At 40.0% G+C, this 16539-nt stretch overlaps 2 protein-coding genes across 43 annotated transcripts in view; both read left to right on the top strand.

Annotated features, from left to right (window-relative positions):
- Positions 1-12122, top strand: part of LOC123277824 (serine/threonine-protein phosphatase 2A regulatory subunit B'' subunit beta-like) — a 57196-nt gene extending 45074 nt beyond the window's left edge. The window contains exons 3-4 of the mRNA XM_070493306.1: positions 6058-6097; positions 9994-12122. Coding sequence (XP_070349407.1) covers positions 6058-6097; positions 9994-10100 — 147 coding nt within the window. The 3' untranslated portion in view covers positions 10101-12122. The remainder of the gene's footprint in view (positions 1-6057; positions 6098-9993) is intronic.
- Positions 12123-15021: 2899 nt separating this feature from the next.
- The window catches only part of LOC123276003 (uncharacterized), a 99947-nt gene continuing 98429 nt past the window's right edge, over positions 15022-16539 (top strand). For 15 of the 42 annotated variants that reach the window (XR_011496554.1, XR_011496549.1, XR_011496555.1 and 12 more), the window contains exons 1-2: positions 15025-15916; positions 16343-16411. Coding sequence is in view for 6 of the 42 variants with exons in the window: in XM_070493311.1 (XP_070349412.1) it covers positions 15481-15916; positions 16343-16411 (505 nt within the window). In the remaining 36 variants the exon portion in view is untranslated. Of the gene's footprint in view, positions 15917-16342; positions 16412-16539 lie in introns of all 42 variants that reach the window. The other 27 variants (XR_011496543.1, XR_011496558.1, XR_011496560.1 and 24 more) reach the window with 10 other exon arrangements.

The following is a 16539-nucleotide window of genomic DNA, read 5'->3' on the forward strand; positions in this document are numbered from 1 at the left end:
AGATTCTCCATTTCGTCTCTCTTGGACTTCTTTGCCTGGTAGCTGGGTTCCTTCTTGGCATATGTGGAAGGCCTCATAAGACCTCGATTTGGAAGTTCCATATTGGCAGAGGAGAAAAACAAGAGCTGGAGGTAAAGGAACTTGCCCACCTTCTGAAGGAAAGTAGACTGTGAAGAGGGCGCTGAGTCTGTGTGCTTGCCTGTGCCATCTTGCACTCTCTCTTATTCAGGATGATGTGTATTTTTACATGAAGTTTAAATCTCAGGAATAAATATATAGTGTAGTGTGCACTGATAGAGATTACATACAGGAACTGTGATGGAATTTAGCAGGGTGCTGGAATATATCTTTAAAGTGGTTTTACTGTACCAGAGGACATGATTTTTTTTGCGACTCTGATAAATATTTTGAATGATTTCTTCTTTTGAAAGACGGTGTGCTCATTACCATTGCCTTGTCACTCTTGCTAATTTTTGTTAGTGTTTCCTTCTAATCGTTTCTCAAGTATTTCTTTTTGGCTAAATTATTTGTTTATCTGTATAAAGCTAAGGGGGTTTGTTTTTCGGTGTGGATTTTTTAGCAGGAATTTAATAGTGGATTTTTAAAGTAAAGGCCTAGTGCCCATAGGCACATTTTAATGTGTGAATTCTTTATTAAATATGTCTTATAAATGTTGATGAGGCAGTGTGTTAAAATAGTCATTTATTTTTTATTTTTTTTATTTTTTATTTTTTTTGTTTTATTTGAAAATTTAGAAAAGATCAAAATTATTAAAATCTTGCAACACGAGATCTCAGTTATAGAACACTGTATTGGGCAGTTTGTACACAGTATAAATACATAAATATAGTTTGGTACATGAAACTAGAGAACATATAATCAGGTAATATGAACTTATATAAATGTATTAATAGAAATTAAAGAAATATGAATAATTAGGCCTGGTTTTATGGAAGATGAATTGAAACTGGTATTGAAAGTCACCTAAGATTTGGCAGATAAGTGAAAACCATTAGCAAAGACAGACACAGGGGAATGAATATGGCCAGTTTGAGATCAAAGATCACCTGACTAAGGCAATTTGTTGGAAAGTGTTGGCAGAAAAGAGTGACTATGTAAGGTAGGAGCCAGGCGATTTTTTTTTTTTTTGATGTCTGAATAGTCATTTATTTTTAACTAACCTAATTTTTGTTAGAAAAGGATTGCATCGTTAAAAAAATTAAAATAAAAAAGCTTAAAATGAAAAAAACAAAGTCTCCCTCCTCTTCCCAGTTTTCTCCTCTTCTCCCTAGCCCCTAACTCATTTCCCAGAAATCACCTCTTTTAATAGTTTTTAGTTTAGTTTTATATCATATTTCTTCAAGTTTTATCAAGTTTATACAGAATCTATTGATATTCCACTCTGAGGGACTAAGAATTTATCATGATTTAACTACCCTTCCACCTCTGGATTATATTGTTTATATTTTTATTTTCTAGTCATTGCCTTATTTACTCTAAATAGCATATATAAATGTTTAATTCTTGATTTATCAAATTTACTATGGATTCAGTATCCACAATGAAAGGCAAGAACACTACCCTTCTACTCCTCTTCTCTCTAGTTACCTCCCTATTGTTCTTAGTTACATTAGTATTGTCTGAAAAATACTGTGTGATCTTAATTCCTGTTTCCCCTTTTCCATTTTTCCATTCAAGCAATAACATGGTGTGAATTTTATTGCCTCAGGAGAGGCACAGGGCAGGGAGGAGGGCAGAGTTAGCCAGTCAAATGTTTGCCTGTTTTACTTGTCCACACACCTGAGCTCAGCGAGGAGCACACGATGATCAGGAGGACACAGGGGCCCTGGAGGAGCAGGGGCAGGAGAGGCTCCCCCGTCGGAGGTCCGCGAGGGCCAGAGCGGTGCTGAGAAGCTACGTGGGAAACAAACACTGCTCCATGGTGGAGCCCTAGGAGGAGCAAACCTCAGAAAAGGTAGTGGTGCCAGCTATTTGGGGAAAGCAGGACCCTAGCACAGGGTTCCAACCTCAGCTGAGACTCCCATGCCACGCGTGGAGCCCCAAAGGAGCAGAGATCTGCTGCGCTGCAAAGAGTCATTCATGGAGGCTCCCGGTTCCCCGGGTGTGCAGATCACTGAAGCCTGGGGGGCGCCCTTCTCTCTGATGATTTGGCAACTGCATACCTTGGTGGGACCCCGGGAGGGCAGAGAAAGCCCAGGGATGTCTGTGGTTACATTTCCCATCAAGCAGGTCTTATGAGAGAGGTAGAGGGAGAAAGGGAATATTTCCCAGAGGCGGAAATTAAACTGAAATGTAGAAAATAAAGTGACATTTCTTATACACTTGAATTTGTTGGCTGAGATACCCTGCCACGTAATCTTTAAATTGCCAAGCTTTATGAGATTTACTTGCTGTTCTGTAATATAATTATTAAATCTTCTGTGCTTTTGACATTGTTTGACACCCAAAAGTGAAAACCAATAGACGGCATGTACAATATTAAGATTACATAAGTATTATTCACCGCAAACCAAACATTGCGAGTGAACTAATTTAGAAGGAAACTGAAGGCTATGACATTAAAAGTTTGCTGCTTAAATTTTTCTTTTATTTTTTCTGGTTGTACTTAGTTGCCACCATTATGTGCAATCTGATGTCTTGGTTTCCCATTTTTGGCCTGAAGAACTTCAAGTAATTGTTTTCTCGTGGGGAGACTGAATGGTAACTTTTTAATTTCCAGATGTCTTCATTTTATCCTGATGCTTAATTAACAATAACGCTAAATTCAAAAAGTCTTTCCCTAGACCTTTGAAGACATTACTGCACTTTCTTCTATTTTCTTACTTTTGTCTACTTGCTCTAAAATAGATTGAGAGAGGTGAACTGAAGGCTCCATCTCTAGTGGGTTTCTGTTTCTCCTTGCATCTCCTACAGTTGTTGCTTTATCGATATTGATGCTATGTTATTTGGTGCAGAGATTTTATACCTTCATTGCAAATTCCCCCTTTAATATTATAAAGTATCTTGTTTTAATGCTTTTTTGGTCTAAATTCTGACATTACTACAAGTCTGGCTTTGGTTTTTCTCTCAGGCCCAAATACTCTCACGAGGAAGCATCTTGAGGGAACTCCACTGATGGTTGCTCCACAGCCAGCTCCTCCCTTTGAATCCGCTGCTGCTGAGCCTAGAGCTTATCTGAGGCTTCCTAGAAAGAACCTGGCTTGGCTTTGGTGTCCTGAGATGCAATTTCTTCTCTTTTGATTTTTACAGGAAATTTCAACCCATTTGCTTTCTATTTTCCAGGTAGTCCTCAAAATTTCTGGCACACTGACGAGACTGTAATCGTTTTCTACAGATATAGTTCTGTGATTTTGAAAAGTGTCTGTGTTGGAATTTCAGTGGGAGATGAGAGAGTGGGGATTAATCATGTGTCACAGCGTACATCTTGACCTGGAATCTTTCCTGCAAGAGATTCTCAATTGTAAGCTCCACATTTATAGAAATAAAACATTGTTCAGTGCCCATCCACTTTCTTCTTCCCTCTCTTCCTCTTCAGCATGTATTGCATGTGCACACAAAATCATTTCATTTAACACGTGAATACTTTTCCTCAATACTCACTAAAACTCTCAGTGCTTGAGTTCTCTTTTCTTCCCATGCTGAAAATGTAAAATACTGGAGAGATCTGTCTGAACAACGTATCTCTAGTGAGCATTCAGAAATTTCACATGGTTTCCTTTGCTGTGCAGAAGCTTTTTAGTCTGATGTAGTCCCACTTGTTCATTTTTTCTTTAGTTTCCCTTGCCCGGACAGACGTGTGACTTGAAAATATGCTGCTAAGACCGACGTCAAAGATCGTACTGCCTATGTTTTCTTCCAGGAGTTTCATGGTTTCGGGTCTTACATTCAAGTCTTTAATCCATTTTGAGTTGATTTTTATGCATGGTGTAAGGGAATGGTCTACTTTCATTCTTTTGCATCTGGCTGTCCAGTTTTCCCAGCACCATTTATTGAAGAGACTCTCTTTTCTCCATGGTATGCTCTTGGCTCCCTTGTCGAATATTAGCTGTCCATAAATGTGTGGGCTTATTTCTGGGCTCTCGATTCTGTTCCCTTGCTGTGTGTGTCTGTTTTTGTGCCAGTACCATGCTGTTTTGGTTACTTTAGCTTTGTAGTATATTTTGAAATCAGGAAGTGTGATACCTCCAGCTTTGTTCTTTTTTCTCAGGTGTTCTTTGGCTATTCAGGGTCTTTTGTTGTTCCATATAAATTTTAGGATTCTTTGTTCTATTTCTGTGAAAAATTTTGTTGGAACTTTGATAGGGATTGCATTGAATCTACAGATTGCTTTAAGGAGTATGGACATTTTAATGATGTTGATTCTTCAAATCCAAGAGCATGGAATATCTTTCCATTTCTATGTGTCTTCTTTGAGTTCTTTCATCAATGTTTTATAGTTTTCGGTGTACAGATCTTTCACCTCTTTGGTTAAGTTTATTCCTAGGTATTTTATTCTTTTGGTTGCAATTGTAAGTGGGATTGCATTCTTAATTTCTCTTTCTTCTGCTTCATTGTTAGTATGTACAAACGCAACTAATTTTTGTACATTGATTTTGTTTCCTACGACTTGACTGTATTCCTTTATTGAGAAGATATTTGCAAACCATATATCAGATAAGGGGTTAGTGTCCAGAATATACAAAGAACTCATACAGCTCAACAAGAAAACCAACAATCCAATTAAAAAATGGGCAAAAGATCTGAACAGAGATTTCTCTAAAGAAGATACACAGATGGCAAACAGGCATATGAAAATGTTCTCAACATCATTAGTTATCAGGGACATGCAAATCAAAATTACAATGAGGTATCACCTCCCTCTGGTCAGAATGGCTATAATTAACAAGACAGGAAACAACAAATGTTGGAGAGTATGTGGAGAGAAGGGAACCCTTGTACACTGCTGGTGGGAGTGCAAACTGGTGCAGCCACTATGGAAAGCAGTATGGAGTATCCTCAGAAAATTAAGAATAGATCTACCATATGATCCAGCTATTCTGCTGCAGGGTATTTATCCAAAGAACTTGAAAATACAAAAGCATAAAGACGCATGCACCCCTATGTTCATTGCAGCATTATACACAATAGCCAAGACTTGGGAGCAACCTAGGTGCCCATCAAGGGATGAATGGATAAACAAGATGTGGTATTTATACACAATGGAATACTACTCAGCCATAAGAAATGATGAAACATGGCCATTTCTGACAACATGGATGGTCCTTGAGGGTATTCTGCTGAGTGAAATTAGTCAGAGGGAGAAAGTCAAATACCGTATGACCTCACTCATAAGTAGAAGATAAAAGCAATGACAAACAAACACATAGCAATGGAGATTGGATTGGTGGTTGCCATAGGGAAAGGAGGGGAGGGCAAAAGGGGTGATTAGGCTGACATGTGAGGGGATGGACTATAATTAATTTTGGGGTGGTGAACAGGATGTAATCTACACAGAATTCAAAATATATTATGATGTACATCCAAAAGCTATATAATGTTATAATCCAATGTTACTGCAATTAAAATATAAATAAATAAATAAATTTCAGAGTATATATATATATATATATATATATATATTTTTTTTTTTAGGCAGATTAGCCCTGAGCCAATCCCCCTCTTTTTGCTGAGGAAGACTGGCCCTAAGCTAACATTCATGCCCATCTTCCTCTACTTTATATGTGGGATGCCTGCCACAGCATGGCTTGCCAAGTGGTGCCTTGTCTGCACCTGGGATCCCAACAGGTGAACCCTGGGCTGCTGAAGTGGAGGGTGCAAACTTAACCACTGTGCCACTGGGTATATTTTAAGAGACATTGCTGTTATGTAGCCATTAGAGAGTGGCATAATTCTGAGGGGAATCACAGCAATTTGTGGTCAGAATACAGAGCAGTATACAGAATACAGTATAGTAATAAAAAATATATCAATAAGTTCAAAGTTTTGAATAAATTGCTTGCATGTAACTTTATTCTTATACTTTCTACACATTGCCAGGTTCAAGGCATTTTACAGCTAGTGGGTGATAATATTTGCAGTAAGTCAATTTTTTCTTTCTATGATAAATACACAAGCAGAGAGTTATATGTTCAATTTAACTATAAAGACGTGATGTTATTATCTGCCTGATCTTAGATCCTCCTTTTGGAAGATAAATATTTTTTTATTTAATAGAAACATTAGTTCATCTACTTTGTTAGCCCCATCAGAATCTGTATTATCACTTTTCCTTTTGGAAATCGAATGGCTTGAGCCCTTCTCTAAAGGAACCACTTAGCAGTGTGCAGACTCACCATGTGGTGCACCTGAAAGCCCAAAACCCATCATCATACAGACTTGTATTGGGCGTGTCCAAAAATTTAGACAGACAGCTATCTTGTAGGTAGCAACAGGAAATAAAAGAGCTGCAAGACAGTCATAGTAAAAGGATGCAGGAAACGTTCTAGATCTTGATCTGGGTGATGGTTACACAGGTATATACATACGTAAAAATTCATCAAGCTATATATTTAAGATTTGTGCATTTTACTATATGTCTATTATACCACAATAAAAAACAATTTGTGAATATAAATGAGAACCATTTTATATAAGCCTCTAAACTTTGCCCGATTATTGAATATAGCAACAAAAATTTTCAGAGGAGTACTAAGTGTTAGAAATTTCCCTAAACGGTATGAAACTATTTTATGATAGTTATTTTAGTTTCCTGCAATAAATTTAAAACATTCTAAAATTTTCAACTTAAGTTAAAACTGTACCATCAACCGCACAACAGTACAATGGATGGATAATCATGGGTATGATCACATTTTGGAACACTGTGCAGCAATGAGAAGTAAGGAAGCACAGCGGCACTCATAAACATGGATAAACCTCACAAGCGCAAGGTTGGGTGAAAGAAACAAGTCACAAAGAAACTATCAAAGGTAGTCAAAAGGAGCTATTTCGTTATGCATGCTTACACAGGTGGCAAACCTAAAGAGATGCCAGAGAATGATGAAAAAAGCCAGTGGTTACCCCTCCAGGGAGGGAGGAGGATGCTGATATAGGAAAGAACCACAGACGGCGCTAAGGTACTGGCATCGTTCTGCTATGTTTCTTCACCTGGGGGGTGGTTACACACGGGTTTACTTTAGCATTGCTCTTTAAGTATAAAAGAGCCATACTAACAAGTAAAAATCCAAAAATCAGCTATTTTATGGTCCAGAAAGTCCAGGGGTTTACCCTTTGGGAAACTGAAAGTAGTTGCAGGTAGCCGGCATTATGTGCAGAGTTGCCAGATTTAGCAAATAAAAATAAGAAATTACAGCAAATAAAAACACTGGATGCTCAGTTACATGTGAACTCTGATAAACAATGAATAATCTTTTAGATAAGCATGCCCCATGTAATATCTGGTGCCATGCAATATCTGGGACATACACATACTGAAAAATAATTCGCTGTTTATCTGAAATTCACACATTACTGAGCATCCTGTATTTTATCTGGCAACCGTAAATATGTGGCAAGCTGCACAGGCAGAAGCAGTTCTTGGTGGCCCAGTGAGGGGAGTACCCAAAGGAGGGCCAAGGAAAGGGAAGAGAAAGAAGAAGAAAAGTCTTAAATTAGCCTGACCCTAAGCTATTTGAACAATAGAGTAAGTGAATTAGCTGAGTTCAACCATTATTGCAATACTTCAGGAGTAATGAATTCACACAATGTATCAAATAATTTCTATCAACAAAAAGCAGTATCAGCAAATGTTTAAAAGAGCCATCAGTATTTCTCCTAAAAATTGTGTCTCTCTCACTACATCAGCCTCTCTTCTGATCACTTGGGATGAAAATATTGTGAAAAATAGCCTTGAGGATGCTCATTCTGTGACTAAGGTTTCTTAATCTCTAGACAGTGATTAGGAGTCAGGTTGCAATGTAGGTTGTTTCATTTTGCTTTTATTCTACAAATATTATCTGACCACCTATCATGTTCCAGGAACCCGTCTTAGACCCAAAGGACAGATAATGAGTGACACAAACATAGTCCCTTCCTGTGGAGCTCAGAGTCTAGGCCCTAGTGGACGGTAAAATAGATAGATAGATAGACAGATAATTATATGCCCTTGGGAAAACATTATCTAGCAATAGTGGATATCTGCTCTTTGCTGCCCAGCATCCCTCTTTCTTTTGGGAAACCGTCCAGACTCCATTTTATGTTAATTTGTTTGCCTGGAATTGATCCACAAGCCCATTGCCACTATTGATGATGTTTGATTCAAAGATTGGTATACAATCCAGTTAGAACTGATGAACCCTTGAGAGCCAGTAAGTAGAGGCTTCTGGAAAAGAGAAGCATTCCCCCTTGCCTTTGGTAATGGATAGGGGAGCTATCCAGATGATCAGGGCCATCAGGTACACATTCCTAGAGGGCACCATTCACATATGCAAAAGATGAAGTCATGACCCAGGAAAAGCATCCTGGTGACATTGCAGAGCCGTGATTGAAGATGAACTGAAACTCCCCATAGATTTTTCAGTTACATCAAGCCAACAAATTTACCCACTTCTTAGAGCAGGTTGAGTTTCCGTTTTCCGTCATTTGCAGCATAGAGTCCTAACTGATGCAATAAAAGTCTAAGAGGAAAGAAAAGGTTTCCTGCCTGTTCCCAACCTCCAGTTTCATGCCCCGGAGGTAATCACTGTGATGCTGCGTTCAGACATTTGGGTGCGCATGTATATATAACGCATGCCTTTCATGCAAATTGAATTGTATTGTATACATGGTTCCACCACTTGCTCATTCTAAACTTATGTTGTATTGTGGAGATCTTCATTTGTTGATACAGACTATTCTGCAAATTGGATGTATCATCATCAATTTGATCTGTCTTCCACTGGTGAAAATTTATTTTCTCTTCAATTTTTTACTATGATAAACAATACCTTTATTCATATATCTGTGTGCATTCATGCAATTATATCCAAAGGAAAAAAACCCTAGAAATGGAATTGGTCTTTCAAAGGGAATGTAAAAAATGTTGCCTTCCAGAATGATTATACCAATACAGTCTTCTCAAAAACACGTGAGAATGTTTCTTCTCCACCATTACTAACACTGTGTTTTGCCAAATATAAGAAATTTTGCCAATATGATAGTGAAAAGCAGTATTGTTTTCTCAATTTGCATTTGTTTGATGAGTGTATACACACACACATAGACACACATGGAGAGAGATTCATATATATTTAGGCTATATATTTTATAAATTCATTATCTATTTTCCTATAAATTCCCCATTCATATCCTTCACAGATTTTTCTCTTGGGTCATTTATCCTGTCCTTATTGATTTGTCTTTACATATCAGGAAAATAGACCCTTTTTTCATACATGTTCTTTTTTTTAAAATATGCTTTTCTTTTTGTTTTTGGTGAGCAAGAGTGGCCCTAAGCTAACACCTATTGCCAATCTTCCTGTATTTTTTTTTCTCCCCAAATCCCCAGTACATAATTGTATATCCTAGTTCCAAGTCATTCTAGTTCTTCTATGTGGGATGCTACCGCAGCATGGCCTGATGGGCAGTGTGTAGGTCCACACCCAGGATCCGAACCAGCAAACCCCAGGCTGCCAAAGATGAGCACGTGAACTTAACCTCTCGGCCACAGGACCAGCACCCATACATGTTCTGAATATATTTTTCCAAGTTTGTTGTTCACCCTTCAGCATTGCTTTGTTTCTTTATCATTTTTTTAAGTATAACATTTCAAGTGTACAGAAAGCAGGAGAGAATTATATAATAGCACCTATATGTCCACCATCCAGTTTTAAAATGTTACCATAATTTTGCAATATTTGCTTCACCTTTGTTTTTTAAAGAATAAAATGTTACAGGTACAGCTGAAGCTTCTCTTCCACTCTCACTGATGCCGTTCTTCTCCACGTCTCCCCACAGGTGACCACCCCCTCGAAGGTGACGTGCATCGTTTGTGGAGACCCTTTGTACACCTGAAAACCCCCTCACAGGCACCAAAGGTTTCAATATTTTCCTGTGTCTTTTAGAAGAAAAAAAGACAGCAATAATGAATTGTCTGTGGACAGTTGTTCTCAAGTAAGCCTTCCCGGGATCTGCAAGCATCTTTCCAAGAGAGACCAGGTTCACATCGTTGCAACAGTGAGGCTCGCAAAGCTCCCGTGAGAAGCTGTTCATGAACTGTGCCACCTTCTGACTGATGTTGCTAATAAAGAACAGAGGAGAATCTGCCTGTCAAACTTGCCTCAAAGGAGGTCATTGAGTTGTGATTGGATATATTATATATTATACAATAATTTATTTTGACCCGAGGAGAGGTTCATTTGAAAAAGGCCATAATACCTTTCTGCCGGCTTTGGAGCAGATTTTAGCTGGGGTCAAAGCCCTAACGTCTGCCTCTATGAAAGGTTGCAGGCAGGGGGGCTGGGGCGTTCCTATCTGCTCGGGCACATGACAAATGAAGACATTTCCTAAGGAGGGTGATGGAACCAATGTGCTCATGTCTGAACGTTTTTGCAAAAAGAATTAAAGAACAGTAAAAAAAACTTCTGAATACTCTCTGGTCTTTTGATATTCTGAAACTTCTACCTCATTGCTTATTTTTAAAAGAACCCAAATTGGGCTTGGCCTAAACAAGGGAGTCACCTGTGATTTTGACAACACCTTAAACAGTACACTCCCATGGTTTTATACTTTTTCACAGATCTGTTTCTTTAAAAAATGTATATATATAATTTTTTAAAATTATAAAGTTTCTATAAATTGCACCAGACTGTGCATATCATTCTGCAATTCAGCATGGTTATTCACTATGACTTCAAAATTTATCCATGTGGATGCATATAGATTGAGATTATTCCTTTTAACTACCGAATCGTAGTCCCTTTTGTGAATATATTTTTCTATTTTAAAATTAATAAACATTTAGATTATTCCTTTTTCCTTTAGTAAAAACAATGCTGCATTGACATATCTCCTTGTGCACGTGTCCAAGGATTTCCCTAGTGTCTCTGTCTGCAAGGGAGGCTGTTGGTTTGTGAGTCCTGCACCCTCCTTACTGGCTATTGTAAAGTTTTATTCAGCCTGGTTGTCTCATAGAGTTCATACTTTTCCCTAGTAGTAAGTGAGGATTCCTCTTACCCACATCCTTTCTGTCTATTGTGTGTATCCTTTGTGTTTGGGAGTTGTATGATTTTGATAGTAGTATAATTTATCAAACTATTGCCTTATGGCTCCTGGCCCGTGTGTGTGGTGTAGGGTGGTGTGCATGTGTTTTGTCATGTTTAGAGGTTTTTGGTCACGTTTAGTTTTGGCAGTAAATGGTTACTGCAGCTTAACTTGCAAATATAGTTTTGAGGTTGTTCATTTTGTTTCACAACGATGACAGTAAAAGAGAATAGTACTAATAGTCCAGAAATCTGGTAAGCCTGCAGCAGGATTCTATCTTTGCCTGCCAGATATTAAGGGAGGCTAACGGTGAGGTTAAATTAAATTCAGAAACCTGCGATTGGGAAACCATGCTAAACATTGTATGTAGCAGCCAGACGTCTTCGTTGAAAGGCTTCTGCTCACTGCCCAGAACCGGGTTGTCTAATGCAGCATTAATGACTGTATCAGGTCGAGGGCGAAGCATTGATCTGGAGGCTTAAGTACTGATGCTCCTTTCTCCCTATCTTCCTTGTCCTACATCTTTTGAATAATGTTCACTTTCTCCTCATTATCAGGTCAAAGTTTCAGGAAAGTCCTAGATGTAACAAAGTTCAGGCTAAAAATTTTTGAAATGTTAAGCTTATGCAAGACATTAAACTTTGTCATGCCGTCCCAGCCAAAAATAAAACTAAAACTCCAAACCTGTCGCATAACCAGACGTGACATCTGCAGAGCCGGCCTGTAGAAATAAGCAATAAACTACACAGTGAACAAGGAACATAGCAGGTGTGGTCAATCAGGAAGAGCTTTTTGACACAAATTGATGATATTTTTACTTCTGGAACAATCAGAGGTATGTTCTTATTTTATGTGTTCAATCTTTTTTGTAAAACATATTATTTAATAACAGTATAAGATCTAATAATGGTTTATTGCACTATCTGTGGGGGTGAGGGTAGGGCTTACTTTCTTTCACCATCTAAATGTCCCTAAAAGAAGAATCTTTACCTCAACACGTGCGTTCCTCCAAATTATGTGTGAAATTTCCTTTGAAGAGAACTCAAATACTGTAGAAAAGTTTGGATCCTACATAAGGAAAGTCATTTTGATTTTCAATTTTCACCATCTTTAGAAGGTGGTAACGTCTTTAAACTCTTTTGGCTAGAGGTGGATTTTTTAATAAGAACGTGAAGAAAACAAGTCTTGACTCAAAGCACGTGGAAAGACATCCGTAGTTTGCAAAGCCTTCTTAGACCATTAGGGTAAATTCTTCGTAATCCTATTCTCTCCTCAGCAAACTCTAAGGCACTCATGGTTACAATTTGTGTGGCACCATCTGTCATTTCTGTATGACATTTTGGTTACTTAATTATTTGAACTCACCATTCCATAAATCTGCACTTGCCATTTGCCTTCTGACTCCAATTCCTGCCTCGTGCCTTCCTGCAACTCCAGCTCTCAGGTGAGATGGGTCAGCTCAGACCTGAGGAGTGAATGACGGCTGCTTGAGATGATGGAGATGTTGGATTCAGAGCAGCTGCTTGGGAAGCAGGCAGTTGTTGTGAGCAAGAAGGCTCAGTGCTTCAAGGCCGTTACTCTCAGCCCAGGAATAACATTCTACGGGACACAGTTTAATTGCTTCAAGGTTCAATTCATAACCCTTTTTCCTGCATCCCGTCATTATTAGGCCATTTTTTTTTTGTCCCTTTTATTACATTCCAACAGATCTAGGCAAATATTTGCAAATAATTTTAGAGATGAAGCTCCATGTGACTCTTCACTCGAGTGCTGAGTGACTACTATCATAGGCTACAACCAGTAAGCAGTGAAGCCTAGACAAAGATCTGGATACGAAGGGTAATAATTAGTATATTCATCTCTCTTGTTTGTAGTTCCCACAGATACTAAGTGGTTAATTTATTAGCTTAAGAAAGATACTTCACTGTATCATAATTGTCAAGGAGTGAAAATATTGCCTAAAAGCATTGGCTAAGCTGTGCCTCTGCTGTGAAATCTTTTATGTAGGAAACGTTAACGTATCATCATATGCCGATAGGCACCAAGGCCTTTGAGGAAGGCATAAGAAATTAAAGACCAAAATCATTTAATTTGAGAATAGATACATTAACAAGATCAAATAGGAGTTACTTGTCTTTTGTTTCAGATACTACCCTGAGAAAATTTTCCTCAGCACGTACTGACTATATTTTGAAGGAAAAGGAGCATAATATAAGCTTTGAGTCCTGAGAAGAGCAATTGCAGTCAATGGACTTAATGTCTTAAATGGCTTTTATTATCATCATTGGTGGTATATAGAAAAAGGTTATAAAGCCTCTTTCACGGCTGGAACTTACAAATCAATCCTGTTCAGCAGCATTCTCTCTCTGTGCTCACTAATCAGCTCATGCAGCTGGTGGCTGACGTTCATCTCTTCCTAATTAGAGGAGCACGTGCTGCAGAGCCATCATTCTGAATGAGAGCAATGGTGTTTACTGTTTCCCTCACCCTTCCTGCTTTATTCACCGTTAAGCAACCTGTGACAATGACACAGCTTGTCACACAGAGTATGAGGAGATGGAATCACGACATTTGGAGGTAGATTGCTTGGATTTGAGTCTAGGCCTTCAACTAGCTGTGTGACCTCGGGCACGTTACCCAATCTCTCTGAGCTTTGGATTCTCCATCTGTAAACAGTCGTTCCAGTTGCTTCATAAGTTCTGATTGATTAAATGAGATAATACATGGAAAAGCACTACGCAAATATCTTTTTACAATTTTTAATTGTTGAAAATTTCAAACCTATTCTAAGATTGAGAGAAGACAGTTGTACCCTCATGTGCCCATCACCCAGCTTCAACAATCATCCATTCACGGTCAGTGATGTTCATCTATACTCCAACCAGTACTCTCTCTTGCCCCCAAAGGAATCTTATACAGCAAATTCCAGATATCATATCATCCCAATGCTTACATATTTTAGTGTGTATCTCTAAAAGGTAAAGTCTCTTTTTTAAAAGCATAACTATAAAGCCATTATCCTACTTAAAAATTTTAACACATACCTAGTCAGTGGCCATTTCCCAGTTGTCTCATAAAATCTTTTTAGAATTATTTTGTTTGACTCAGGATTTAAATAAGGTCTACACATAGCATTTGACTGGCCTGTCTCTTTAGTCTGATCTGTAACTGCACTGTTCAGCATGGCAGCCGCTAGCCACATGTATCCATTTAAATTTAAACAAATTAATTCAAATTAAATAAAATTAAAAATTCAGTTCGTCCGTTGCAACAGCCACATTTCAAGTGCCAAATAGTCACATGGATAGTGCAGATATGGAACATTTCCACGACTGCACAAAGTGTTATAGCACAGTGCTGATCTACAAGTCTCTCTTCCCTCTCTGTTTCATCCATTTTGATTGTCAAAAAAACCCCAAGTCATTTATGTCATGGATTTCCCACATTCTGGAGTTTTCTGATTGAATCCCCATGGTGCCATTTAACATGTTCCTTGGCCCTCTGTATATAATTGATGGTTATAGCTAGAGGCTGAAAAGCTGTCTGTTTCGTGAGCTCAAGTCCTACCATGTGACCTTCAGCACGTAACTTGACCTCTCTAAACATCAGTTCCCTCACATATAAAACAGGAATAGTAGCAGTACCTACACCATTGGGTTTTTATGAATGTGAAAGGAGATAATTAATCTGAAGTGCTTGGCCTGGTGCATGGCTCATGGCATGGATTAAGTATACATTAGTTATGATTTGCATTATTATAGTGGTTATTAGGCACTGACTCTCAAATCTTAGTCCATGCATTGGCTGTGTGAAAGTCCTCCACAGACATAAACAAAAGCTTTCTAGAGATTCTAATTAAGCAGGCTGTAATGCGGTCTCATTATATTTGTTAAAATAAGTCTATCAAATCCTTGTCTAGGATTTACTTTTATTAATTGATTTGCATTCAAGTGATTAGGATGATTACAATAATTATCCAGTGGACTCTTAAAATTTTACTAACATTCCTCTCTTTGGGCATGCTTGGAAAATCTGTCCCTAAATCAATATTACAAAGTATATACAAAATATTCACCACAGCACTTTTACAATTAAATATTCATTCCATTTTGACTATTATAGCTTAGCCTAGAGAATTAAGTAAATGTGTATTACTTCACTCCTGCACACCCTTTAAACGCAGCTAACAGACACTGAATAAACCAGCCCATCCCCGGCGGGATCAGGAGTTGCTTGCCCCATATGCTGTCCCCAGGCTGCAGCCGCCTGAGGGGACTCGCCCGGGGCCCGCCCTCAGAGCTCACACCCGCCGTGCGCTCTCGCCCCGGGGCCGCCCCGCCGATCCTCCCCCGCGGCTCTGCGCGCACAGGCCGGACGCTCGGAGCCGGCGCCGGACCCCCCTGCTCGGCCTCCTGGGCGCACCAGCGGCCTCCGCGCAGGCTCCGTGCCCGCGCACGCGCCCTCGCGTCGCGCTCCTGGAGGAGAGACCTGCGCTCGGGCCGGGCTCCGGGCGGTTCTCGAGCTGCAGTTCCAACGGGACTTCCGCGCTTCGGCGGCCTTTCTGACGAGCCGCCGCGCCCAGAGATGTTCAGGTTGGAGCGACACTTCCCAGAGGGCAGCGGTCACTCCAGATCTTCGGCTTCCATTCCGTGTTCGCGCGGTTCTCCCTCTTTGCAGGGTGAGTGGAGCTCATTTGTGGATGTGTTAGCACAGGATGCGGGAATCCTGTGAAGCGAGTCACTTCGGAGCCCGACGTGAACCAGGAGGGGTGGCAGTGGAAGCGCTCACAGCGTGGAGGCCAGTAGTAGGGACACCAGTCCTCACGGGACTCTCGGGCCTGAACGGCGGAGGACGGTGTGTGTCTGTGGGGACAGACGGGCAGCGTGTGGCGGGGTGTGTGTGTGAGAGACGCGAGTGAGCGGTGGGATGCGCCTCCGTGCCGTGGGTGTGGCTGCGAGGCTGTGACAGGTGCGTGGCTGTGCTGGGGTGACGGGGATTTGGTCGCATGTCCTTCACCTGTGCGGGTGTGATGGCTGTGGCTCTGTGGCGTCACTGTCTGGTGGCTCTGGGCTCCCTGGCGCTTCCTCCTCTTCTCTCCTCACAGCTGCTTGGCTGCAAGAGGGAAGTAGGACATTGAGCCCTAAAGGAAGATTTCCAGCCAGGGGGCACCGAGGTTAGTTTGGGAAAACCTGGGGAGTTCTCTACTTGGGAGCTCTGAGGGGCAGCTACTGTCTCAGAGCCTCGGGGTTCCCAGAGCTCGGACCCCAGGAACGTGCTGTAAACCTATTCCCGTAGTCCAGG

The sequence above is a fragment of the Equus asinus genome, chromosome 21 (genome assembly GCF_041296235.1).
Source record: "Equus asinus isolate D_3611 breed Donkey chromosome 21, EquAss-T2T_v2, whole genome shotgun sequence".
Taxonomy (NCBI): Eukaryota; Metazoa; Chordata; class Mammalia; order Perissodactyla; family Equidae; genus Equus; species Equus asinus.